Source organism: Colias philodice, chromosome 1, assembly GCF_061535455.1.
Source record: "Colias philodice isolate Cphi_HAF_F1 chromosome 1, ilColPhil1 Martin Lab GWU primary, whole genome shotgun sequence".
Lineage (NCBI taxonomy): Eukaryota > Metazoa > Arthropoda > Insecta > Lepidoptera > Pieridae > Colias > Colias philodice.
Window position 1 is genome coordinate 3,578,344 of NC_143086.1, and position 27,913 is coordinate 3,606,256.

At 34.0% G+C, this 27,913-nt stretch overlaps 2 protein-coding genes across 3 annotated transcripts in view; both read left to right on the plus strand.

Moving 5' to 3' along the window:
• MED23 (mediator complex subunit 23) overlaps positions 1–27,913 on the plus strand; it is a 263,054-nt gene that overhangs the window by 187,396 nt on the left and 47,745 nt on the right. The gene's annotated exons all lie outside the window — the stretch shown is intronic.
• Positions 16,664–22,082, plus strand: LOC149491063 (uncharacterized). Its single transcript, XM_089699405.1, has 2 exons — positions 16,664–16,801; positions 20,140–22,082. The coding sequence occupies exons 1-2, from the start codon at positions 16,778–16,780 to the stop codon at positions 21,340–21,342; spliced, it is 1,227 nt and encodes a 408-aa protein (XP_089555531.1). The 5' UTR covers positions 16,664–16,777; the 3' UTR covers positions 21,343–22,082.

Here is a 27,913-nt window from a genome sequence, read left to right on the forward strand (position 1 = left end):
AATAAATGACTGTAAATAAACACGGAACGATTACAAACAATTACCGTGTCAATATTCGGCCATCATGTCTGGTGCTTTGAAATCCGATTTGATTTGGTTTTAGTTTACAAATGGAAATATTTCAATCGGCGACTAATTGTTTGAACGGGCTATTCCCATTGTATCCATTAGGAAATGAATGCTTCTAATGTGAACGCTATATTGTTTTACGTAAGGGTGTAATGGGTCTGCAGAGATAGTTTGTATGTATGTCTGACTATGAGGTGATTGAGTAACATATTCGTATACTGAATTTTTTAGAAATATATATGCGAAAGCTTTACTTTTAGCATCTACTTCGTTGTCTACTTCAATCCAATTTCAGTTTTAAAGCGAATAACGCACTAACGTTTTTTGCGTAGTTATATATACTTATACCGTCCTCTTATTTACACTATAACTATTACAACGACATTATTATTAATAGGAAGGATTAAAATTTAACAAATTAGCTCAATTAGTAATGCTTTCAAAAATTCTAAAATCCATGCCGATGCACAAAGGCTGTATTATATTTAAATTTTGTCATCCCAGATTACAAAGCCAACGATTACATCACATAAAGGCCCGGCGCAGATATGATGGCGAAGCGCAGCGCAGCACATTTTTCATTGTCAAAATATTATCGACATTGTCCTCATTAAAATAAGATTCAAAAACGCTTTTTAGCGCGCTACCTTACGCGAGTAACGCTTCAATGCTCCCTGAAATAAATTGTTGTTATTTGATTTTGATCCTCGCTTCGTCATATCTGCGCGCCTTCCCTAATAGTATAGGTAGATACGATACATCACGCGGACAGAAACGAAAGTCGACATCGCATAGCGTTCCGGCGAATAATACGTCAATAAATGTGCATAAATTGCAATCAAATGCTTTCCGGTAACACTTTCCACACAGGTTCGCAGTGGCCAAAGTTCCTACACCCACTTCCTCGTTTCATATATGGCCCTTACTATAACGGGTTTATTGGTAAGAAAACATGCTACGTAATCTCATTAGAGATTTATTTTGTAGTTTTTAAATCATTTTTTTCTGGACGATCAGGTACTTAAATAATTTTCCTCGGGAATCCTAGATGTAACTTTATAATAATAAACTAATGAGATGCTGCTTTTATTCGGATAATTCCGTTCCGTTCGTTCCGTTCCAGCCTTTTAAGACGTCCACTGCAGGACATAGGCCTCCCCCAAAGATTTCCATAACGACCGATCACCAGCGGCCTGACTCCAGCGGCTCCCCGCCACTTTGATCAGGTCGTCTGTCCACCTCGTTGAAGGCCGTCCCACACTGCGACGTCCTGTACGTGGTCGCCATTCGAGAACCTTTTTGCCCCAACGGCCATCGGTTCTGCGGGCTATATGCCCGGCCCAACGCCACTTCAACGTACTAATACGGTGGGCTATGTCGGTGACTTTAGTTCTTTTGCGGATCTCCTCATTTCTGATTCGATCACGCAAAGAAACCCCGAGCATAGCCCTTTCCATAGCTCGTTGAGCGACGCGGAGCTTGTGCACAATACCCGCGGTTAGGGACCACGTCTCAGATCCGTATGTCAACACTGGTAACACACACTGCTCGAAGACTTTCGTCTTCAGGCACTGAGGGATTTTGGACGAAAAGATGTTGCGTAGTTTCCCGAACGCTGCCCAGCCGAGTCGGATTCGACGATTGACCTCTTTCCCGAAATTGGACTTACCTAATTGGACGGTTTGTCCCAGGTAAACGTATTCGTCAACAATTTCGAGAATAGAGTTTCCAACTGATACCGGAGTGGGCACAACATGGACATTTGACATGATTTTCGTCTTGTCCATGTTCATGCTAAGGCCCACTTGTTGTGAAACTCTGTAGAGGTCACCGAGCATTGTATTGAGGTCTTCCAGGGATTCTGCCATGACCACGATATCGTCCGCAAATCGAAGGTGAGTGATGTACTCGCCATTAACATTGATGCCAAATCCTTGCCAATCCAGGAGCTTGAAGACGTCTTCCAAAGCAGCGGTAAACAGTTTCGGAGAAATTACATCTCCTTGTCTGACCCCGCGCTGCAGAGGAATTGCCTTTGTGGAATGCTCCTGAACCCGGACTGACATAGTGGCGTTTTCATACAAGCTTCTCAACACTTCGATATACCGATAGTCAATGCGGCAACGCTGAAGAGACCTCAATACGGCCCAAGTCTCGATCGAATCAAAGGCTTTTTCATAGTCCACAAACGCCAAGCATAATGGCAGATTATACTCCTCCGTCTTCTGTATAATCTGCCGCAGCGTATGAATGTGGTCCATGGTGCTAAAGCCTCTTCGGAAACCGGCTTGTTCGGGAGGCTGGAAGTCATCAAGCCTGCGTTCGAGACGATTCGTGATGACTCTCGAGAACAGCTTATAAACATGGCTCAGCAGTGATATTGGCCTGTAGTTCTTCAACAGGGTTTTGTCTCCCTTTTTGAAGAAGAGGACAACCATACTGCTGCTCCACGCTTTTGGCGCAGTGCCCTCGAGTAAGGTGGAAGTGAATAACCTCTGTAGCATTCTGAGGATTGGTTTGCCACCCGCTCTCAGTAGCTCAGAGGTGATTCCATCCTCACCCGGCGCCTTGTTGTTCTTAAGCTGTTTGAGAGCCATCCTAATCTCGTACAGGCTGATGTCCGGGATAATTATTGTTTTTAATTTACATATTAACTATGTGGTATTAAGTAATAATAGTTATCTACTTCATTTAGTGTCTTCTAGGTCAAGCGATTAGTGTAACCTAGTAAGTATAGTATTATTAATTATAATACTATCTGTGCTATAACGTAGGTTTAGTGGTCAGAAAGTTTGAAACGTTCAAATTAGATTATCTTGATATGTGCATAAAAGGACATAATGTAAAAAGAAATTGTTGAGAAAAACGTCATATCAGTAGGTTTATAAAATGAATTCTAAACCCCATAAAGACACGCGACTAAACACTACACTAAAATATTTTTTATATTATTATCCAAGCATAAAATCGAAACTGAAAATTAAATTTTAAATGTCCTTTTATTACTCACCTTGAAACCACATTGAAACCTTAGTTCATAATAGAAAACTTATTAAGTGGCTCTAAATAATTCCATAAATTACCTATTAACTTATTTTACGAATACCAAAATTTTCCGATACAGAACAGGGATAACGTTAACAATACTAATCATAAATATTCACTCTAATTTCCTTCGTAAAAAACATCATTGTGAAGCTATAAGAAGAACATAACATAATATGGAGGAAAATCCCAATAAAAAATAAGAAACGTATTCGCAAGCCCACGCAAACTAACGACTATTATTCATTTATTCCTATATAATTTCCTATATTTAAAGCATCCTATAATACTTATTACCTTATAATCTACAGCCAAAAGAAATCTAAGAGATTTGTTTGTAAAACATTTGGGCGGTTCTTGACGAAGCAGTATCAAAGCTGAATGTATTTTCTTGTATTTGAATATGTATTTGAATTTACGTTAGTGTTTTGAAATAGACGCTCTATGAACTGTCACCATAGACGCTACAAAGGTATTGCTCACGTATTGCTAGAGATTCACGATGCAAAGACAGATATATGTATATATAACTAGCGGTCCGCCCCGGCTTCGCCCGTAGTACATATTTACGTTTTCTCTACATTAGAACCATCCTCGTACTTCAAGGAATATAATAAAAAAAGAATTATCGAAATCAGTTCAGCCGTTCTCGAGTTATGCGCTTACCAACACATTTTGCGATTCATTTTTATATATAAGATTAAAATAACTTAAAAATAAATATTAATCATTTTGCCTTTGATGAACATGAAGCACTGTGATTGAAATTCGTCCAAATAAATAAAAGACAAGAAAACGTAATTCGATTTCGACGTGTCAATATAAAAACATGAAACCGAGCTTAAAATACCGACGCATACCAAATCAAAAGGCGGAATGATTTCGCTATCACGATGCTACGAAGACAGATAAAAAGATAATATTATTCATTCAGTGGCCATTCACAAAAAGTGGAACAATCAAGTCAGACTTAATAATTTCGCTTCTGACTTACCACGCCATAACGTATTGTGTAATTGTCACGTGAGTTGTGTTCAGATTATAATGATATGTATTTACATTATTAAAATCATGATTTAGGTTATGTTTATAAACAAGTTTTGAACCAGACCAGTTACCAGAAATAGGAAACTAATTTCCAAAATCTGAATGACAAATTTTGTTAACTGGAGAAATCGGTATAAGCTCTAGTTTTTATCATCTTTAGACCAAAAGATATTCAAAAACATTCTCCAGGCACATTTCTAGAAAAAACGGAATAATTTTTGTATTTGATTAACTTTCACAGACTATAATAAACTATCAGTTCGCAGCTTATAACATTTTATGAACACTGAGCGCTCCTGAGCTTGCTTGCTTATAGTTGGAGCTGAAACGGGCAGTTTATTAATGCACTTGTCCAGTCTAATTTAAATGTTATTTACTGTAAAATGTCAGCTTTGTATTGGATTCATAGAACTAATTTTCATTAAGCACTTGCATATTCCATGCCACATGCAGTTGTGCTGCTTGATTTTGCTGTTTGATTTTCAATAGATAATATGAACGGGGATTTAAAAACTTTTCTCATATTGATGGTTAAATGTTTGAAGTAATCCTTAGTGGGGATAGTTCTGATGCATTGATTGCCATTTTCATTCATCGATTTCGCATAATGGCTTTCTGATATAAACGTATCTATCTTTTACTAAGCATTATTATTTAAAAACTTTTCTCATATGGTTGGTTACATGTTTGAAGTAATCCTTAGTAGGGATAGTTCTGATGCATTTCTTGCCCTTTTTATTCATCTATTTTCCATACTGTGTATCTAATAAATATATGTTTTATTAAGTCCAATTATTTTGTTTTCCTATCGTCGTCAATTAGATCTCTCACACCTATACACAAACGTGGGAACAGACAGGGTGATACCACGCTCTTCATATACATACCTAATATGAAAAAACATCTTATTCGATACAATGCACGATTTATTCTTGGTAACATAATTGGTATAGTCGTTATCACGTCTGGTTGTGGGTTGTAAGACCCTGAGTTATTGGCGTCGTAGAAAATACGCAATTGAATATTTTGCATACAAAAATTGAAATAGCGCTCTTGGAAATTTTTCATACTAAGAGTCTTGCGACTTTGATCTTCCAAGGGTTGTGTTAAATTTTTGAAGTGAAAACTTCTTTAGCGGCGTTGGGTATAAAATCTTAAACTCGCGTCAGGACACGTGACCTGATCGAAAAAGCGTAAGACGGATGGATATCAAACATGCTCAACGTTAATAATCAAGTTTTCATTTCCGCCGGCACTCCCGGAGTGCAACCCGTCTTTTTCCATTGTTATATGGACCACGCGAGTCCTGTAAAAAAGTTTCAACCTTATTAATATTATTTTATAGGTGATAGTGTGTTTATTTATTTGTTAACTGTTTCATTATCTTCTATAATATGTATAATGTTTGTGTCTGTATAATGTTAAGAGGTTAAACATATTACATTACTTTTTACCACCTGAAAACTTTTCATCCCATGGAAATTTCCTTCGACTACGCGGGTGAAGCCGTGGGCGGAAAGCTAACCTTTACAATAATATTATTACGTACATGTACGCTTTAATATCTAGAACTCGGTCTCGATATGATTACCCACTGGACTTTGATCACTTCGAATTATTTTGCATATTCGTAGATCTTAAGTGAGCTTAGCCGAATGGAATTATCGACTAACTTAGTGGTAACCGCACGCAATCTGTTAATTCTATTATCAAATTAGCTATATAATTGTGTCGCATAATAGGTATTTTTACAACACAATTATATAGCAATATATAGCAAATATATAAAAAGCCTTACAAATGTAGGTACATTTATAAGGCATTTTTCGACCCGCCCCGGCTTCGCACGGGTGCAATGGCGGCCGGCCGGTACCGCCGCAAACGCTACGTCCCGCAATTTTTAAATCTGTAATATCTTCGAAAATATTCACTTAAATCATACGGTGTAAAGGGCCATATACATCTATATTAAATGAACAATGTACTCAAGGTATTTAATTGGTTAAGGATTAATGCTGTATTGGTTAAAATCGCTTCGAAAATTAGCCATTATTTGTCGTAAAAAGCAAATGACAAAAAAAAGTTATTGTGGGTTATCCATAAGAAATAGACATATACATACCATCGCGGACTTTTCTGTAGACCTTTTCAATGTGTACAATACTTAGTACATTATTTTGATAAAACTAGTAGGGTTCAGCCTGCGTTTGCAATGTAAACGGAAAAAATGTAATTTTTTACGACATCACATTAGAAACCTCAAAAATAACAGTACTTCTCCACTATTTGATGGATGATATTATACATATAAACCTTCCTCTTGAATCACTCCATCTATTAAAAAAACCGCATCAAAATCCGTTCCGTAGTTTCAAATATTTAAGCGTACAAAGGGACATAGGGACATAGGGACAGAGAAAGCGACTTTGTTTTATACTATGTAGTGATGATTGATGATGATAGTGATAGTGATGATGATGATATAAAGTATAGGCGTCATGGTTATACCTAGTGTTTATTTTTCAATTTCAGTAGATTTTTTGCCACTGTTGGGCGTAGATACGCAAAAAATCTAACTTCAATGTACTGAACGAAAACGTGGTGGGAATCGTGGGCGTAAGCTTTTATATAGCAATTATTATAAGCCGAAACACGTTGTAACTCTGGCCTTCACGGTAACGAAAATTTTTCCATGGAAAAATTCATGTCTACGTCCAAAGCCGATTAATGACAACCTGATCGATTGCTTCAGGGTTTTTCTTTTTATTGCGAATACCAACATATAACAGTACAATTTTCGTTTGTACATTAATTGAATTATAATATAATTCCTATTAAACTTGTACATGAATTTGAACGTAGGTATTTCATTTGAATATGATTTCTCTTTACCAAATGATATTCGTACATAAATAGCTCGGATTGTGTGCGCTGTTGAATTTGGCGAATATCAGATACCGGTAAACATGGTAAACCTATATCTCTTTAAAGTTCAACGAGTAAATACCGACTGTTTACATTGCAGAGCCATTCCCTTTAATACCGCGTTCATCAAATAGCATTTATGCATATTTCGGTAATAACAGGAACTCAAAAACCAATTAATACCTGGATCTAGTTCCAGGGGCTATTTGATGATATGGTCAAGTAAGTTTTCATAACGTTGGGAGACGCATTAGAGGTTACGATTCGATATCGTGTGACGATGTCGTAGTGTAGAAGGTTAGATTTAGGATGGAGTAAAAATGATGTTAAGGAGGAAATTTGTTTAACATTGACTCACTTAACGTAAACACAGACTTTCACGTATATTACCGTCTGTTTCAACTCTGCTCTAGATTTAATTCTCTCTAAAAGTAACCTTTACATATCGAGTTCAACACATCGTAACGTGTAAATGTGGCACGTTAAATAACTTTTTAACTGACATTTTGAATACGTTTAACGGGATGCATTGATACATGTTGTTGACCGTCATTTCATTACTTTATGCAGATTGATTTTCGCTTAATAAGCATCGTGGAATGGAGCGATATTTTAGCTGGTTATTGAAAATACCTTTACGTGTGCCTTTGACACGCTGTCTGCTCAATATTTGGACAGGCTTTAAGTTAGCGGTTTGTATGGCAAATATTAAATGTGGGAAAAGCTGTTTGTTTGCGTAAACACATAAAATAATATCTGAAATTAATGTAAGTACTAGGAATTATTTTGAAATATTTGTGTGTGAGAGTGATTTCAGTAAGTGGTTTGAAAAGGGCATTTCTACATCTAAAGGTTGTCAGACATTTGAGAAGAATAATTTGAAACTATTTTTTATGGCAGCGCAAAGGGGCCTAAATGTCAAGTGGCCACTGCCGCTCATTAAACCCTTGTCGCAATGGTATTACAGGTGCTTTGCCGCTTTAATTGGCATATACTTACGTTCTTTTGAAAGTCCCAATGTTGTACTTATTCGGGAACACATGAGATGGTGAATCGATCCAAAGCTTACTAGTGAAGCGTACGGTGGTGGAGCGCCAACCATGCAACTAAAAATTGATTCATAGAAAACAAATGTACGCAATATTTTCAGCGGATTGTGTATGAAAAACAAAACCTGCTCGCGTCCAGGTGTTCGCAGTAAGCTCTTGAATAGTTTTACAATATAGTTGCATCTGTATAATATCTCTATATATATGAAAATGAATCCCCATTTCCCTTTGTCACGGCATCACGCGTGAAAGAGAAAGCTTAAAAATGTACAAAGTGAGGCGGGGGTGGACCACTATAGTTTATATATAAAACTAGTGGTCCGCCCCGGCTTCGCCCGTGGTACCTACATGTTTAAACTATCCTATCTCTCAAGTTGGATCGAACTGCACATAGTGTGCGAATTTTATTATAATCGGTTAAGTGGTTTAGGAGTCCATTGAAGACAAACATTGTGACACGAGATTTATATATATTAAGACTAGCGGTCCGCCCCGGCTTCGCCCGTGGTACCTATGAAAAATAGATGTTGGCCGATTCTCAGACTTACCCGATAGGTATGCACAGAAAATTTCATGAGAATCGGTCCACCCGTTTCGGAGGAGTATGCAGACTAACATTGTGACACGAGAATTTTATATATAAGAAGATTAAGATATGCCTGCGCTGTCAAAATTCGAAAACTACATGAAACTCAAGAAGTAAACAGCATGTAATACGGGACAAATGATTACAATTTTTACAAATAACAGTCGTTAGGTTTTAATTACGTAGGTACTTATATCGTAGAAAAATCAGAAAATGGATATAATTACAGTGAGTGGTAAATAAATAAGTCTAAAGACCTTTTAGTCAGGGTTATGTCTAACAATGTTATGCGATCTCACATGCTGATTTCTATATTGTCATTGTGGTTAGCTGTAGCCTGTATATGCAACGTGTTGTGCAAGGATTTTAGATATTGGTCATGTGCATTACTTGTTGTTTTTTATTCGAGTCCAAATTTTTCATAACTAACCAAATTTTTATGACTCTACTGTATTTTTTTTTTTTGTATTTCTCGGAGCCTTATAAAATATGTATTCTTCTTGCTTTCTAAATCAAACCGATATAGCAACTCAAATACAGACCAATCGAAGTCCAGCAGCAGCTTATAATTATTTCGATTGTCTTTTATTTTAATTGTGAGTAATTCCCAACTTTAATAATGCATTTTACAAAATAAATCTTAATTAATCATTTCCATTATCATTATTCATCAGTATTTTCCGTTAATATATAATTTGTATAGGTATGCCCTGAAGCACAGATTAGTAAATACGTAAACTTAAGTGACCTAATTTGCATTTACCAAGTCGAGATAAAATCATCTGGGGATCATTCCTTGCGAAATTTATTCGACGTATGGAATTGGTTTATTCCGCGTTCCTGGAGATTGAATTTTACCCTGAAAAATAGTCTAGACGTCATGTCGTTCGACATTTCTCTATAAAATCCGATACACGTATTTTGTGGTATTAGCAAGGGACTTGTAGCTAATGGAAAATTAATACATTGACTTCATTGCCTCATTTAAAAACGTTTTAGCATTAGGAACATACTTCCATTGTATTTGTTTCTATAAGTTTTAGCATTTAAGATAAAAATGTATAGCCTTCCAAGCCAGGGTCGTTGGTTCGATTCACACCCAGGGCAAATATTTGTGTGATGAACATCGGTGTTTGCTCTGTGTCTGGGTGTTTTATCTATGTCTGGGTGTTTTATCTATATAAGTATTTATTTAAAAATTATATATTATGTATGTTTATCAGCCATTTGATTTCCATAACACAAGCGAAAGCTTAGTATGGGATCAGTTCGTGCCGTGTGTGAAAATTGGCCTGAAATATTTATTTATATCTATTTATTAATTTATTTAACATGTTGTTTCGTATTATATTGTTTTTAGTTATGTGTTAAATAAAATATATATTGTATATTGTCATTATAGTCTTTTAAAATTACTAAAACATGATCTCATCTCTCTTTATTACCTGTTCCGTTGTACACATAAAAAGATCCAAAAATAAATTAATTAACATACGATTCTTATTTCTACAACAGTAGCATCTCATTAACGATTAATTATTCCATAAACATGTTAATAGAGCTCAACTTTCTAATTAATTTGGTCAGAACATATTGTCATCGACAAGCGTATCATATTACCTTCAAAACCAAACCGTGTGTGCTTATTGACTTGACTATCTATCTATTCAATGTGTTTATTATGATTAGCATTTGCTATGGAGAAGGGTTGTAATTTAAACTAGGGATATTAGCTGTAGCGTTTGTATGAACGCGGTACTATCAGGATATATACTTGTTCGAAATGTTTTTTTTGTTGGTTTTGGTTTGTCCATTTATTGATGATGGTTATTGGAAATATTCCTAATAAAAGCAGACATAGTTGCGTAGATCAGCTAGTGCATAGGTACTATGTATGAGTTGAGGTAAAAACTACGTGTGTAAAAATATTTGTAAAATATTCACAAGAGCCTACCCAACGCTTGCTTTTAAATGTTGGAAACGTTCGGTTGAAAAATAAATTGAACGACCCACTCGTAAGGGCTCAATCGAGATAAAATGAAAAAGAACAACATGCAGTTATCTTGATTGTAAACTATTCGTGTTCAAAGTCCATAAAAATCGGTATATCTGTTTATGCGCTATTGAGTAACCGACTTCCAAACTTGAAACCATTCAAACTTTCTCATTTGTAATATCAGTATGATGACGCGTGCCTTAAATTTGTTGTTTTGTCCTTATTGTTATAGAGTTGTTTTTATCAAAAGAAAATATTTTATATAATTAAAATGCGTCAAGGATGCCTTGACTTACGTGAGGTCATTGATTTATACTTATAGCTGTTAAAGTATACTACGCAAAATACGCATACGGCATATGAAAATGCGCTTTAAAATCGTTACCATATAAAACGATAAGAAAAGCAATTACTACTGTTTTTAATAAAAGCAACTATGTATATTACGGTAACAATTCTAAGTTCTATCAGCTTATCAACGCTGAGGAAATAGGCTTGTTTATGAAAATTTCATTCTCAGGTCCACTTTTAAAAATTTCATTTCCACTTTACAGTAACTACACATAAGTAAATAAATAGGTAATATGTAATTCTTACAATCTGGAATACCTTCAGGCTGGACCTAGTTGCCGATTATCCAGCTGAGAAAGACTGATACTGAAAGCAGAAAGTATGGTCAAGCTGATCTGACTTGAAGCAGGCAGGAGAAGCCCTGCCGAGCTTCGACTCAATACTTGCACTTCGGATTCTCCACTTGCGTAGACTACAACTGCCCATTAATAGCGCATGGTCCTTTCAGCAAACACCTCTTCGTTAGGGATTAGGTACTATTCAGAGCGTGCATGGTAGTCGAAGAAATGACAACCCACGTCATCATGGAACGTACGCATACGCAAGATTTAACTATTCCCCCTTCCTCTTCTATCACGCAAAATGGGCGGTTATGGTCGAGTTGCCGAAACATGTCCATTTAGTTTTTTCCTTATATATAAAATTTATTATTCTCCTTACAATGAGCTGGGATTTCATATCCTATTATTGTATTTGAAATCATGAATATAACTATTATAGGCTACGTATTCGATGGATATTTCGAGTCGTTGGTTATTTTCCATTACTAACAATGATTGATATAATTTGTATTATGTTCACCGAAATGCATTTCTATAATAAGCTTGTGTTTATTGTCATATTATTCGTCTTAGTTGTGGTAATATGAGAGCAAAAAAAGAGGGATTCATTGCGCTAGTAAATTTTTGTAAAAACAATCAGGATCATCAACAGCTCATTTCTGTTTAAACTATTATACAGAGATGTAATATAAACAGAGATACACCCTAATTCCGATAGTGTAAGGTCAAGTGTGCGTTAGCAAAGTACTCAACAATGAACTTTTTATTTTGTCGTCGACGTCGTCGTTTCAGCCGTGGGACGTCCATTGCTGGACATAGGCCTCCCTCAAAGATTTATTTTGTAGTACAGTATTATTAATTATTACAATGACGATAATGTGTAGAAATAAAGCTTTTGGACGTTCGTATATTGGGCGACCCGGATTAAAACTGATACTTTAACATTAAAATTCACAGACACTGAACCGATTTAGATGATCGGATGAAATTTCGTACAAATATGGTTTGAGACCTGACAAATGATACTCAGTGGTGGCTCAGCGGTGAGACCTCGGACTTCGAATCGATAAGTCCGGGGTTCGAGACCGGGCGAGCGCGCAGGAAATAAATTGATTTATCAATTTATCTGCGCATGTTGTAACATCACCACTGCTCGAACGGTGAAGGAAAACATCGTGAGGAAACCGACATGTCGAAGAATCAAAAGTTCGACGACATGTGTCATCCACCAACCCGCACTTGGCCAGCGTGGTGGATTATGGCCTGTACCCTCATAGGAGGCCCGAGTCCCAGCAGTGGGAACGTATGTGGGCTGATGATGAAATGATACTTATTATCTCGGAAATCCCACAGGAACAGAAACTATAGCTTTCCTATGACAACGCAGGTGAAGTCAGGGGCGGAAAGTAACTAAAGAAACTAAAACAACAGCCACGTAATGGTATTGGAAAAGAATGTATTATCATAATATATTAATTATGTTAATAGGTAATGGTGGCGCCATAGAAAATACATTAACTTTAAGTCAATGGAACTCACTATCTATCTATCTATTCACTAAAGTAGATTAGTATTTTGTAATGTCTTTTTTTGAACTTATTTTTAATAGTTAAGACAATTTATAATTGCATAGGTTTGAAATGATTTTGATACATATTTATTTGTTTTCCTCATAGTAGTATAGACCGCAATGCGTAAGGGCAATAAAGAAAAGCCATGACGCGTTTATCACATTAAATTAAACTATAGACATGATTTTATTCTGTTTTGAAATTCATATAATTTTTCAAGACCAAAATTTTTTGTTTTTGCTTTTTTCAAATCTTGAAGCTTAAAATATTATCTCAAATCAATAAAATCCTCACCGATTACGCAGAATAAAATCTCGTATCTAAGTAGAAAAATCAGAAAATAATAAAAAAAAAATCTTATCTTTTGTATTTTTTAATCGTTACATTGTTATTTCGAATTGGTAGCGGATTAAATTTTACGAAAATACGAGTTTTTCACTTTGTTTTAATCCATAACACAAAATTAAATTAATAGATAATGTCGAATAAAAAATTAGGAAAATGAAAACAAAATGCAAGCATTCATACTTGATACACTTACAAGAGGCATTCATGCTTAGGTATTTTCCGTAAGCTAAATGTACCTTATCGAAAATCTTCAGTGATACCTATTGATTATTATATATTTTGGATAAACTGCAAAAAATATTGCACGTGTAGGTATATAGTACACGTGTTTATTGAGAATTGCAAAAATAATATATATTTATAATTAATTAAACACTTACATCTATTTCTTTCATGTAACTTAAACGTTCCAGTTTATTACATTACTCTTTCTCAGATCTATTATCGATTTACTCAGTTTCACTTTCGTTCAAAAAATATGAAGAAAGTGCCCTTCGAATACCTCGAAAAATATGTCAAGATAACGAAATCAAGCCTATGCCGTAGTGTTAGTAATTAGTTGTATTAATTAGTATGTATTGAAGTAACTTACGTTACATAATTATTGGATTGCGAAGTGACGATTGAATTTTTGGTCTCTTTGAACCTAATATGTCGCCATAATATGCCCTTGAGCCTGGTAATGATATATATTTGTTACCCACTTGTAGCCGATATTCTCAAAAGACGGAGGCATTTCATGGCGTATTATAATTTTTTGTCAAAAAACTTTATTCTTAATAATTATAGTTCTATATGTATAAATTATGTCTGAGTAACATTTAGAATTTAAAATTAAATATAAACGTTTTTAAATTGTAGCAAAATCTTACAATGTATTTATTTATATACCTACTAATAAGGAAGTCTATCCCTAGAACTGGAATCAGAACTGAAATTAGTCTCGACCTTGGTTCCGACCATAATTATAAATTATTTTTAGTTCTATCAAATGCTTCGATTCGAGGTACATGTCATATTAATGTTCTTAGAAATGGTATGGAAGGCGGAGCTTGAAAATATTGAATTCTTCGAATTTAAACATAAAGTGTCCACGCATTTCTGTGCAGGAAGGATGGAATCAATTTGCTATAAATATAACATCAATTTAGTCCTTACAGAAGTACTGAGAATTGATATTTCACATTTACTACGATTTCATATTTTTATATCACAATGTGCAACAATTTCTATGCTTTACAGCGTACACGTGTAAGAGGTGATATAAATTGAATATATATTTTTGATTGTGTGTAACAATTGTTAAGGGTTCCTTTTCACTTTGTAATGGGTTTCCACGTGCAAATGTGGGCACAAATCACTAGTGGGCGCGTGGAATATTTTCTATGTGTTCATTCTATTTACTTGAAAAGGAACTCATTATATAATTGGGTGTACAATTTTTTTGAAGTGAAACTTCTTAAGGCACGTTCTCATAGCAATACCGTCACGTAACGTAGTAAGGCGACTTTGGTATCTTTGAATCTCGCCAAAGAAGTTTCACTTCTGAGTTCTGACACGAGTGGTGCACACGCTCTTTTTTATTTAAAATAATTACCGAAACATCATTATTCAAAGAAAACCTCGAAATATATAAACAATATAGAGAGATGTAGAAACACACCTGCGAATGAACGAAATATATGTCTACAAATTGAAAAAAAGCATATTGAATATTATATCAATAACAATAACAATCCCCGATATTGCGTTACAAAAATAATAACAAACCATTTTTTAGAGCATTTTAACAAAATTGAATTGAAACGGGTAAATAAATTTTAACCCAATGCTCTGGAATAGGAATCCCTTTCGAAGCCCTATATTATGTCCAACAAAACTTTGGAACCCTGAAACCTGATTGCGACCGGCATTGACATTTAGACGTTTCGTACAGCTTCCCTAACAAATAAATTATTTTTAATTAGTCTTCATTTGAAACTGAAAAGTTCTTCAGCGGTTACAAAGGGCTTCCCCCGTCCACCATCCCCGTTCCACCAACTTAAAGCAGTATTATTTCCAGTGTGGAAAAATTCCAGCGCTCTTTTGGTACCTACTCTTACCTATAAGGTGTATGTAGGCGCTATTATACTGGGAAAAATAATATTGCTATAATACATGATGGCTATGGCTAAACTAAAAGTAATTACACAAAATGCTCTGACAAATATCTTGCAAATGTTTTAATATAATTGTTTATGAAAAAAAAATCATAATAAGTATTACCATGTCAAGTAGAAAACGTAAAAGTGTGAAAATTAGAGCTAACTTGGTGATTTTTTTTTATCGAGTAAATTTTAATATTTTATGTTTTTGATTAAATAGAATCGTTGAACATATCATCTAGTTTGATATATATTTTATTTTTTAGATTTGGTCTTGCATATTACACGTATCATCTAATAGAAGATTGGTTATTTTGCTTTATGCGCCCTCTTAAGTAGATATTATTACTTATATTATAAAAACATGTGTGACTTTAACAATTATTAATATGGGTCCCCTGTTTCCTCCTTCAATACTGGACCGATTTAATTACTTTTTTCATAATTTATTTGAGAAAAGTATAGGCTATGTTCCTACGTTTTGCTTTTTTAATATAATGTTCAAAAATTAGTTTTATGGAAAACGGAACATAACGGAAAATCTGTCCTATTTCTTACGTTTTGAAAGATTCATATTTTTTTAATAATTTTAATGACAAAAAGGAAGTAGGAACATGGCTAAAGTTACCATAGATTAATACTAAAAAATATATTGCTCTAGTGGCACAATGCAGGGAGAAAACAGGGGACTTCGTTTGTATAGAAAAACGGCTCTTTTGTTTGCTCTTAATACTGGTATATTTAATTACACGAACACCAAATTTAACAAATATGCATTTATCATTCATCATTACTAATCAAGTCACGTTTTAAGGACTTGAATTTATTACCTACATGATCTAGGTATATTTTATTCGAATTAAAATTTTTCCGTTATTTTTATTTTTCAAGGATGAAATAATGGCTTTTAAGCAAATAAAGGACCAATTAATAAATGTACAAACAAGTTTCTCGTTTAATATCACTTTGAAATATTTTATTACAATGAAAACATTTGAATCTGAGCTTATAAAAATAATGGTTTGCATTATTCTTGCAACACAAAGAAAAAATTAGAAATTTTCCATGGAATTTTTTCACTTCAGTGGTTTGGAGCTTAATAAATATTTTTTATTGTGTTGACGGGAAAAATATCGGTATAATTGGTATAATCCGTATTAGAAGTGGGAGTTTCGTTAACGACAACTGATTTCGTTATACAACGATACACCTTAAACGGAAGGATCTCCCGTGCCCACGCTTCCTTGGAACCTTCGAAAGCGTCCCCTCCAAGCAGGGGTGGGCTTCGTATATAAATATTCGCCTAAGGCGTCGAGACGGAGAAGTTTCGCAGTCGACTCGTAGGCAAGGCCGTCCCCGCCCAACATGCGAGGGATTCGGAGCCCAGTGGTCAGTTTCATTTATTAAGAGTTTTAAAAATTATTTTCGAGTGTTACATTCGCGGTTTTATCGTTTTTCGATTTAAATTTAAAATGTGGTTTTTAAACTAGTGTATTTTAGCCGCGTGCCCGAATATTACAATACTTAAATATTTAATATCACGTAGTTTGACAAATCAGTAGCCGGTTCCAATGTTAGCTCTGGTTAAATTTACTCTTCAAACTTGAAAGCTATTACGTGCTTGTTACTAATCGACAAATGTTGTCCGAACAAACAAATTATTGTGTTGACGCATATTTCACGTTACAAAAACAACGCATAAAAAATAGGTGTTAAATAACGAAAAGTTTATTTGGTTGTTGTAAATACGAAGTGATTTTATTATTACTGTTGACGTTTTATATTACAATTTTACTCAGATTCGAGCGAAAGGTTTTTTTTTCAACGGCACTTTTTAATGAAATTTAAAAGTACACGCCGGCCGTATTGCTTAATTTTTTTATTTTGTTCGGCAACAAAAGATCAGTACGAACCTACTTTGCTTTTTGGCGATATCCGTAAGTTCAAATGTTTGTAATGAAAGGGAAAGCACAAATCCTCGTTTAAGTTTATAAACACAACAACAGGTGGAACGTAATATTACTCACAAATTTATATACTTAATCGATTGTTTTGCCAAATATGGAAACGCTCAACTAAATTTAGTGTGTCCTAATACCTAAAGCGTGTATCGCCATATTTTTTACTTTCTCATATAAAAAAGCGGACACATAATAATAATTATGCTTTACCAGATAGCGGACACTATTAATTAAATTATCTTTTTTCCGCGTAATTGAATTATATTTTCCATTTAACATATTGAATTTCACATTAAATGTGAAAAAGCAATATCATTTTACCTGCATCATTTCAAATTGAATTCATAGCATTGAAAAATATCATACGTTTTTATCCGCCAATGAAAAGAAGACCTATGTCACACGTTTTTAGACGGAAGAAAAGTGACGTCGTGGGAACAAGCTTTTTCCTGTTTTCCGCATTATTTATTTTATGGTTGTAATTCTAAAGAAGCTATTTATATCACTGGAGCTAGAAGATTACAGGGGTCCTATTAAATATTGAGGTTATGGCTACGGGAATTAAACCTTTTTTATATGGTATTTAAAAGTTATTATTTAAACTATACATAAAGAAAACGATTTTTTTGGAAATCTCAGTCCCAAAATCTTTGCGGGTTTATTTATATAATCCCAATATAAATAACTTAATAATAAATTGCTCGTGAAATTAAGTACCAGGGCCTCAGAAAATAAAAATGGTGCCCTGTAAAATTTACGTGCTCTCAAACAAAGAATATATCGTTATATAATCGCGGGGTCACGAGCGATCAGAATTCATATGTAATTATAACAATATTATGTAAGTTTTGTTGATATTCATCGAGGTTTGTCTGAGCGCCATTTAATAGTCTCGTCGTGTTTATATCGCATTGTTTTGTTATTATAAAATTAGGTTCACTTTTGTATTGAGAGTTTTTTTTTTGTATTGTATTTAATATATATTGTAAAAAATTGGAAAACTCATATCTTTTTATTTATTAATCATAAAAATAACAATTGTTATGTAAAAGCAAAATTGATATATTCTATAATTTTAATTAATAGGTATAGCGTAAGGTGGATAGCACTTTATATGGAGATATGTATAATTACTTTTTCTAGTTGAGAAAGCGGATTTAAAAGGTTATTGCTTGTAATAAGCATGTCATTCTATGAGCGGAATCATTTACAAGAAAGTATAATTGTGATAGAATTTACCATAAAGTATTTTTAATCTAAGCAAAATGATTGGACTAAGCTTCAAAAATGAAACGCCCATAAAAATTATACGACCTAAAAATAGGACGTTAATTATACTAGAGATAAATTAATTATTTAATGACAGAACTCTACATGAATTTTCCAAGAAAATGTCGCTTTATTCAAGTCTTCTTAATCAATTAATATCGATTACTTAATACGGTATCAAATAACTCAAAGCAATTTGATAAAAAGCTTGAATACCTACATACAATATCATAATTTGCGAACAAGTTCAAACAAAATTACGACGATCGATAATGTACACGACGAATTACTATCCATTACTGTTACCGGGCTTAATATATATCCATACAATTTATTATACGCATTCATTAATTCACGACCAATAATAAATTAGCAGGTACATTGGCAGTTGGCACATACTTATCGAAATGTACCATAGGTCACATTGTATTAAAAACTCTTATATAACATGCGACAGTCACATAAAAAGTTGTTTAATAAATTCAAAAATGGATTACGTTGACGCCACATCATTATTCTTGTTTGTCCATTTAATTTGTTAATAATATCTGTGCAATACGTTTCTCTTTAAGCCCAGTCGTAAAAACTCTACATGTTATTTCGCCCGTCCGTTCGCGTAAATTGTGCTAATGAACATACATACACTTTCAAATTTCCATTTACCACTTATATAACCCTCTAATATAATAAACAATTTTTATATTTAACACTCAAGATAAATCATCTGAAAGTGGCGCCTCGATCTGCAAGCGTCGAAGAATCGATCGACTGGATCTTTCCAATATTCACTTATTTATTGGAAACGATATTAGTCACATATTTTAAATGTCAGGAAAAACCATAATTTAATTTTAATCAATGGTACAGCTGTAAATAGCTAAACAGCTCTTTCACCAATATAGAGAATAAATAAAAAAATAAAATCAGCTGTCGAAAAATTAAAAAGAAATACATAGTTCTAATCTAAAATAAACTTTATGACCGCAAAGTATAGGTATTGTTTATGGTCAATCATGATATCTTTTACATATATAAATGACGCAATTCGTCCTACATGGATTTATAGATATACATGTCGGCGACCGGATCGTCCGTATTGTATAACAATGCAGGTTTAAGGCTTTGTTTGTGATAATGAGATAATTAAAACGTCAACTTTCCCCATGGTTGCCTTAACGGTACAAACGTGTACTAATACACGACTTCCTACTTCAGCATCGGCTCGACTGGTTGATGTGTCTCACTTTCCTTTTGTTCTTGTTATGCAATCAAAATATAAGTTCTAATAAACAAGTAACAAGTGCACGAGTGAAACTTTTTGGGCCAAGATTAAGATCAACTTTCGTCTAAGATATTATATCAATAACATAATACCCATTGTTTAAACTCGATTCTTGTTTAATAGTTATATGGCTGTGCGACTTTAATAGCTATGCGTTCCGCTCGCGTGATAACATTGGCAATAATTGATATTGTAATGTTTTTCTTTTGTTGCAGATTGCCCTTGCGGTAATCCTCTATGTCGCTCTGGTATCGGGCAAGGCGTTGATACCTCAAGAACAACAACCGCAGCAGCAGTTACAGAAGGTAGATCGTAAGGATGTCGCACAGAACCGTGATGGCTACGATTACCCAGCGCCGAATGATGTAGTCACTCCATTCCAGGATGGTCCACATCTAGGCGATGACCACGACATAGGAGACCATCATGATCATATCGAACACGATCACCACGAAGAGCACCATATTGAAGAGCACCACGAACACGATGATCACCACGACCACCACGATCATCACGACCCTGGCATTTGGAAGAAGAAATTAATCTGGAAACCGGGATGGAAAAAGATTTGGAAACCAGCCAAGAAACAAATATGGAAGCCTTCTTGGAAGCAGATCTGGAAACCTTTATGGGTGGATATTAAAGTTCCTGTGTGGAAGGAGATCAAGGTCCCTGACTGGAAAAAGATTTACAAACCGCAATGGAAACCTATCAAAGTTCCCGCATGGAAAGAGGTGAAAGTACCAGATTGGAAGAAAATAACTGTTCCCGTGTGGAAAGATATAGTAGTACCAGGTTGGAAGGAAATTCAAGTCCCCGCTTGGAAGAAGCTTTGGAAACCCGAATGGATCAAGGTCGGAGTACCCGGAGAAAAATACTTGGGCAAAGACCATGATGGCTGGGAATATACATCGCATGACCTTTGGAAAAAGAAGCTCATTTGGAAACCAATTTGGAAAAAGTACTGGAAGCCAGGTAAAAAGCAAATCTGGATCCCGGATAAAAAACTAGTTTGGAAAGACGAGTGGAAACAAATTTGGAGAACCGAGAAAAAGCAGATCTGGATTGATGACAAGAAACTCGTCTGGAAAGAAGCCTGGCAACAAATCTGGAAACCATCGAAAAAGCTTATTTGGGTACCTGACAAGAAATTGGAATGGAAGGAAGCTTGGAAACAGATCTGGGTACCTGACTGGAAGCAAATTTGGGTTCCTGGAGTGAAGAAGATTTGGCGTCCGGTTTGGATATCAGAGTGGTTCCCTTCACCAGATCATCACGAGCATGTCCATGAACACGGCTGGGACAGAAACGATAATGCTGAAGCTGGAAATGAGATATCTACCAATACCGTACCCGTTTCAGATCAACCGACTAGTACACCACCACCTCAAGCGATCATGTGGAAATTCCCAAAGTAAACGTATACTCGAAGCCCTCGTACTTACTCGAACGCGAATCGCAAACGGATTCAATGTATTGATAAACATTCCTGTCCCGGGAATCATTGCCATATTATGAAGACAATAATTATGATTATTGTAGGAACGGAAGCATGGCATCAAGCACCGCAAATAGGTAAATATATTTTGTATTAAATCTATTTGCGTGGCGAAGTATGTATATGCGATGCGATGTTTCTATTGATGTTAAATTAGGGTCACATTTTATAATACGCATCGGCTCTGCGTTGTGACGTAAGTAGTTCCTAGCATGTAAGCGACACTGTCTGTGTCATGAAGCGGCTTAAAATTATTTATGTCATTATTTGCGGAAAAGCTTTAAATGTTAATCTTAAGACAATAATTATATACTATGGACAAAAGTCCTCCGGAGGAAGTTTACGGCTATGAGTTGATTATATTATTTTCCAAGTGCCACAGTATCGGCTTCATTGATGCCAAAGTCATAGAGAGGCGTGGTTTACTCAACCGCAGTAGATTTGTTTGTGTTTAACTGAGACACACGGGAGTGATGCGGGAACCTTCAAGAAATGGTTTACTTTTTGCCCTTAATTGAATGACTGATAACGGTTACCCCACTGATGTTTGTGCGTTGTTGTTTTGTGAATATTAGGTTATTATTATTTTTAAGTTGATTATAGCGAAACCAAAATACATGTTAATGTTAATGTTTTAAATAAATGTCGTTCGTTGATAAATTAACTTTCATTTCCTCTTGAAATTATAAATTTATGCAACTCTATTTTATGTAATATGCTGGTTTTAATATTTCAGCAATTATTTATTTATAATGAATATCATTAATTATTAACTATTATAAATTGATGACATATAAGTAATGAGAGTAAAAAATAATAGAAAAAGAAATGTTAATAGTGATTTGGAATTTGAACCCACTTTTTTAACCGACTTCATTTGCAATAGACCCTACTTTGTGATCAACAAAATAATCATAAGCGAAATTTTGGGCATTCTATGCAATGATATTGTTTATATACCTATATAATATCATTGATTCTATGTAAATGATTGAGTGGAAGAAAATCCACTCCTGCGCAAATATATTCCATTCCATAGTATTTATTAGCTTTAGAAGCTTTTTTAATGCAAATATTTGCAATTTGCATATAAATCCTTTTTGTCGGTATTTTAAATTTAATGGGTTAATGGGTTCGATTCGATCCAAAACTATCACTTTTTTTTATTCATAGCCTGACTACACAAGATACAATTATACGGTACTAACAGAACAAACAGAAAATCAAATGCAAATCAATATTTTTGAGTAGATATACTTTATATACTACCAAACAAAGAATCTATTTTCATCCGAATTTATTGTCTTCTAACAATACTTATAACTTCCATACAATGTGGTACAATAATATTATAAAAAATATTATTTAGTTTAATACTTTGTCGTTAGAGATAATTAAATTGATGGGTATATTTTTATACAATGCGGGAAAAATACAATAGCTTTCATGGACGATATGGTACATGTTGATATAATATGTACTTTACTGTTGTATTATACGAAACTGTTTTATTTTAATGTTATTCTGGACTTTGAAATAAAGCCATCAGAAAATAAATCGACACGCACTTGGCCAGCTGCTGTGGGAACATAAGATGATGATGATGATGATGATATTGATAATCTAAACTCTTAAAGTCTGCTAATTAAAAAAGCTTTACATTTTTAATACATCAGAAATATTGCTGCACTCAAATCGGATTATCTGTTTGAACTATAAATTGACTTTGATACACATTCCAGTACATTATATTGATATAATCATTAAAACTTGTTGTTTGTCTAAACAAGGGTTAAATAAACATACACATAATTTATTTATACATACATATTTAAACTTCCAACTTTAATCCTACGTGAGCTGAGGCGAGCTCCACGCAGTGTATTATTTGAAACAATTCGTGCCGATGCAAAAATTCCCTTTATAAAACAAATACTCGGTGTGTTTTCTATTTGCAATTTATTCGTTTAATTCTCTTGGAAGTACGAGATTCCGATACGTCCCGTATTGACCTATATAATTCTTTTATTTAAAATATTTGTTTATTAGGTACCTAATGTTGTTACTAAACAGACTGAAAGTATAAATGAATTATGCGTACAGTATTTTTTATGAAATTTGGTTCTAAGACTACATAATTTGTTTAGACGACTGATTACATACAAACTAAACCTACGTACAGATAAGTTCATTCGTCTTATATAGGTGTTAAAAGCTGTCTAGAGTCTGCGAATAGCCTATTATGGGATGCTTGGTTATATGTACTACAAGTACCGGTATGTGCAAAAGTAGATATAGGTACGTATAGAAAGCTGGAAGCAAGGTTATATAAAGCAGCTTATGCAATGCACTAGCTATGTAACAATATTTGTTTATGACCGATGTTTGTTACCGAGTAATAGGCAATGAAGTTAGGATGATTAAAGTTATTAGAAGGATTAGTTAAGGGGCAGTTTTCGTGATTGTTTCTGATTGTTTCAGTTATATCGGTTTGTAGTAAAGTATTTCCTATTGAGATGGACCTGTTATTTGATGAACGGAAAGATAACTATTTGTATTAATGAGATTAAGCATTGATTATAAATGATTATTACAGGTTAAGATTCAGTCGCATTTACATACTCTACTCTACTGTAGAGATAATAGAGTAGTAGAGATATACTGTTAATTTACCTCTACTTCCAAGTTTATGGTTCAATTATTATTTAAGCTGAATGAAATATCAAATGCTTATTTACATATATTCGTATAATACATTTTTTAAATTAAATCTATACTAATATTATAAAGCTGAAGAGTTGGTTTGTTTGAACGCGCTAATCTCAGGAACTACTGGTCCGATTTGAAAAATTATTTCATTGTTAGATAGCTCATTTATCTAGGAAGGCTATTGGCTTTATATCATTACGCTAAGACCAAACCGCGGAGCACAACTAGTAAAGTATAAAGTACAATAAAGTAAAAAAATATACCCACGCAAATAGACAGGAGACACGTGCACATATCGACCAAGCGAACAGTTACTTCACACCTAAAAAAATTGGAAAAATATACGGTAAAGTTTTTAAAAATGTACACTGACTATCTGAAAAAGACCAAAGGCACTTTATTGGCAATATTCTCAAACACATGAAAATGTGTAGTTCTATTTTTTACGGTCTCGAATTTTCCAATTTTCCGAATCATACTAATATATGAGATGGTGTGTTGTTTAATCGTATAACGTATGTTCTGTGATTTTACGATGAATAATGTGGAAAATAAAGCCAACAACAAATATTAGTCCATTGAATAAAAAGTTCTAGAGTGCGTGAGTTAGTAACGTAAGATGTTTCTTCGGAAACATGTCAAGAGTCCCTAGGTAATAAACATACTAAAACCCCGGGCCACTAGGAGGAGCCCCGGAGTGGGGGGAGGGGGGAAATGGGTCCATTTTTTCATTTTTCGCTTAAATCTCAAAAACGGTACATGTAAGAGAAAAACTTTCAATGAAAAGTTGAAAGGCCATAAAATTATCTACAAGTTGACTCTGAATCATTTTTTCCTATATCCTACCGTTTCTGAGTTATACGCAGTAAAACATGATTTTGGCTCAAACAATTTCCACATCAATTGATCAAAAAATATTTCTTTCTTCCAAAAAAACTCAAATGTGCAACTTGTGACCGGTACTGATAGATTGCTCTTAATTAGGCCTATAATTGGTAAAATAAACACATTCCTCCATGGAAGCCTTTAGGAGGAATCGATTGTCAAAATATTATATAATGGTAGTTTGAGTTACTGAACTTGATCTTTTTATTTTTTTCTTCCAAAAAACTCAAAAGTGCAACTTGTGACCGGTACAGATAGATTGCTCATAATTGGGTCTATCATTGATAAAAATACCAGATTCCACCACGGAGGCGTTTACGGGGAATTGAATTTTATTAGGGTAGATACGGTACTTGAACTTTTTATTTTTTTTCTCCAAAAAAACTCAAAAGTGCAACTTGTGACTGATACTGATAGATTGCTCTTAATTAGGTCTATAATTGGTAAAATAAACACATTCCTCTATGAAAGCCTTTAGGAGGAATCGATTGTCAAAATACTATATTAGGGTAGTTTGAGTTACTGAACTTGATCTTTTTATTTTTTTCTTCAAAAAAACTCAAAATAGCAACTTGTGACCGGTACTATTAGATTGCTCTTAATTAGGTCTATAATTGGTAAAATAAACACATTCCTCCATGGAAGCCTTTAGGAGGAATCGATTGTCAAAATATTATATTAGGGTAGTTTGAGTTACTGAACTTGATCTTTTTATTTTTTTCTTCCAAAAAATTCAAAAATGCAACTTGTGACTGGTACAGATAGATTGCTCATAATAAGGTCTATCATTGATAAAAATACTAGATTCCACCACGGAGGCGTTTACGGGGAATTTAATTTTATTAGGGTAGATACGATACTTGAACTTTTTATTTTTTTTCTTCCAAAAAAACTCAAAAGTGCAACTTGTGACCGGTACCGATAGATTGCTCATAATAAGGTCTATCATTGATAAAAAAACCAGATTCCACCATGGAGGCGTTTAGGAGTTATTGAATTTTATTAGGGTAGTTACGATACATGAACTTTTTAACTAACTACCCTAATAAAATTCAATTCCCCGTAAACGCCTCCATGGTGGAATCTGGTATTTTTATCAATGATAGACCTAATTATGAGCAATCTATCTGTACCGGTCACAAGTTGCACTTTTGAGCTTTTTGGAAGAAAAAAAATAAAAAGTTCATAATATATCGTAACTACCCTGATAAAATTCAATTCCCCGTTAACGCCTCCGTGGTGGAATCTGGTATTTTTAGCAATGATAGACCTAATTATGAGCAATCTATCTGTACCGGTCACAAGTTGCACTTTTGAGTTTTTTGGAAGAAAAAAATAAAAAGATCAAGTTCAGTAACTCAAACTGCCCTAATATAATATTTTAACAATCGAGTCCTCCTAAAGGCTTCCATGGAGGAATGTGTTTATTTTACCAATTATAGACCTAATTAAGAGCAATCTATCAGTACCGGTCACAAGTTGCACATTTGAGTTTTTTGGAAGAGAGAAATATTTTTTTTTTCGATTGATGTGGAAATTGTTTGAGCCAAAATCATGTTTTACTGCGTATAACTCAGAAACGGTAGGATATAGGAAAAAATGATTCAGGTACAACTTGTAGATAATTTTATGGCCTTTCAACTTTTCCTTGAAAGTTTTTCTCTAACATGTACCGTTTTTGAGATTTAAGCGAAAAATGAAAAAATGGACCTATTTCCCCCCTCCCCCCACTCCGGGGCTCCTCCTAGTGGCCCGGGGTTTTAGTATGTTTATTACCTAGGGACTCTTGACATGTTTCCGAAGAAACATCTTACGTTACTAACTCACGCACTCTAGACCCCCCTTGGAGGGATTCATTCAATGGACTATATTTAGTACTTAAAGCAAATTAAAGTTAGTTGTTGGAGGTACAATTTGTATCAATGAAGGAGAGCAGAGTTGTTATAATTTGATTTGCATTATAAAGGTAGTAAGCCGTAAAAATACGGTCTATGATAATTATTTATTAAAACTAATTCTACTAATTATTGAAAGTTAAAGATACACTAATGGGAATTAAATATTTCAAAAACTAGTTTTTAGTTTAATCACCACCAAAGATGGTAAAACCTTAAAGATATGGTGAACTTTGTATGTAAGAAAAATATTTATTCTTTATAAGTAGTTATATCTATTAATTTCTTGAAGTTCTAGGATAATTGCACCTTTCAATAGAAACATTCGAGTTTATAAGAAGCTCTCGTAACTGATAAGTTCGATCATCTGAAGCTGCAATTGAAAGTTTGTAAAATTTTTCTTTGAGAAAATTTTCCATTTGAATGTAGGTAAGTTTGTTAACTAACTGAATTATTGGCTATTGGAACTTTTATTTTTCTCTAACGGTATTATTAAATACAGCTTTTTGTCCTCTGAGAGTTTTGTCCTAACAATATCCAAACATTGGGCTTTAGGACCGAAGGAAATAGATTTTAGTTTTAAAAAAATTGGGAATAACAATATTGTCAAATGAGAAATGGATTTAAAATTTCATTTTTTACTTAACAAAAAACGAATCTGTGTAGGCATACAAATACACAGATTCTTTTATTAAGTTATATAAAATAAAATTTTAACGACATAGACGACGAATACAGACTTCCTAAAATCTTTCACTACAATTATAAACTTAAACAATAAAAACTTGAGTTGTGTATTATTCACAAACCCTATTAATAAACTAAGAAAAAAACCAATTCATAAAATTAGGTCAATTGAAATTGTCGTTATCATGTTTTGTAAAGTTCTAAAATAATTTTATACTAGCTGTGCCGTGCGGTTGGATCGACGGACCATAGATAATAATATAATACTAGACTAACAGCTATAGCTAATGTGCTATCTCCTGTAAAGTTTCATCC

What these genes read in the sequence shown, in the direction of transcription:
- LOC149491063 (XM_089699405.1), top strand. Translation starts at nt 16,778, where the DNA reads ATGCGAGGGATTCGGAGCCCAGTG. An exon ending in GAGGGATTCGGAGCCCAGTG is followed by an intron (nt 16,802 to 20,139) that starts GTCAGTTTCATT and finishes CTTTTGTTGCAG; the next exon opens with ATTGCCCTTGCGGTAATCCT.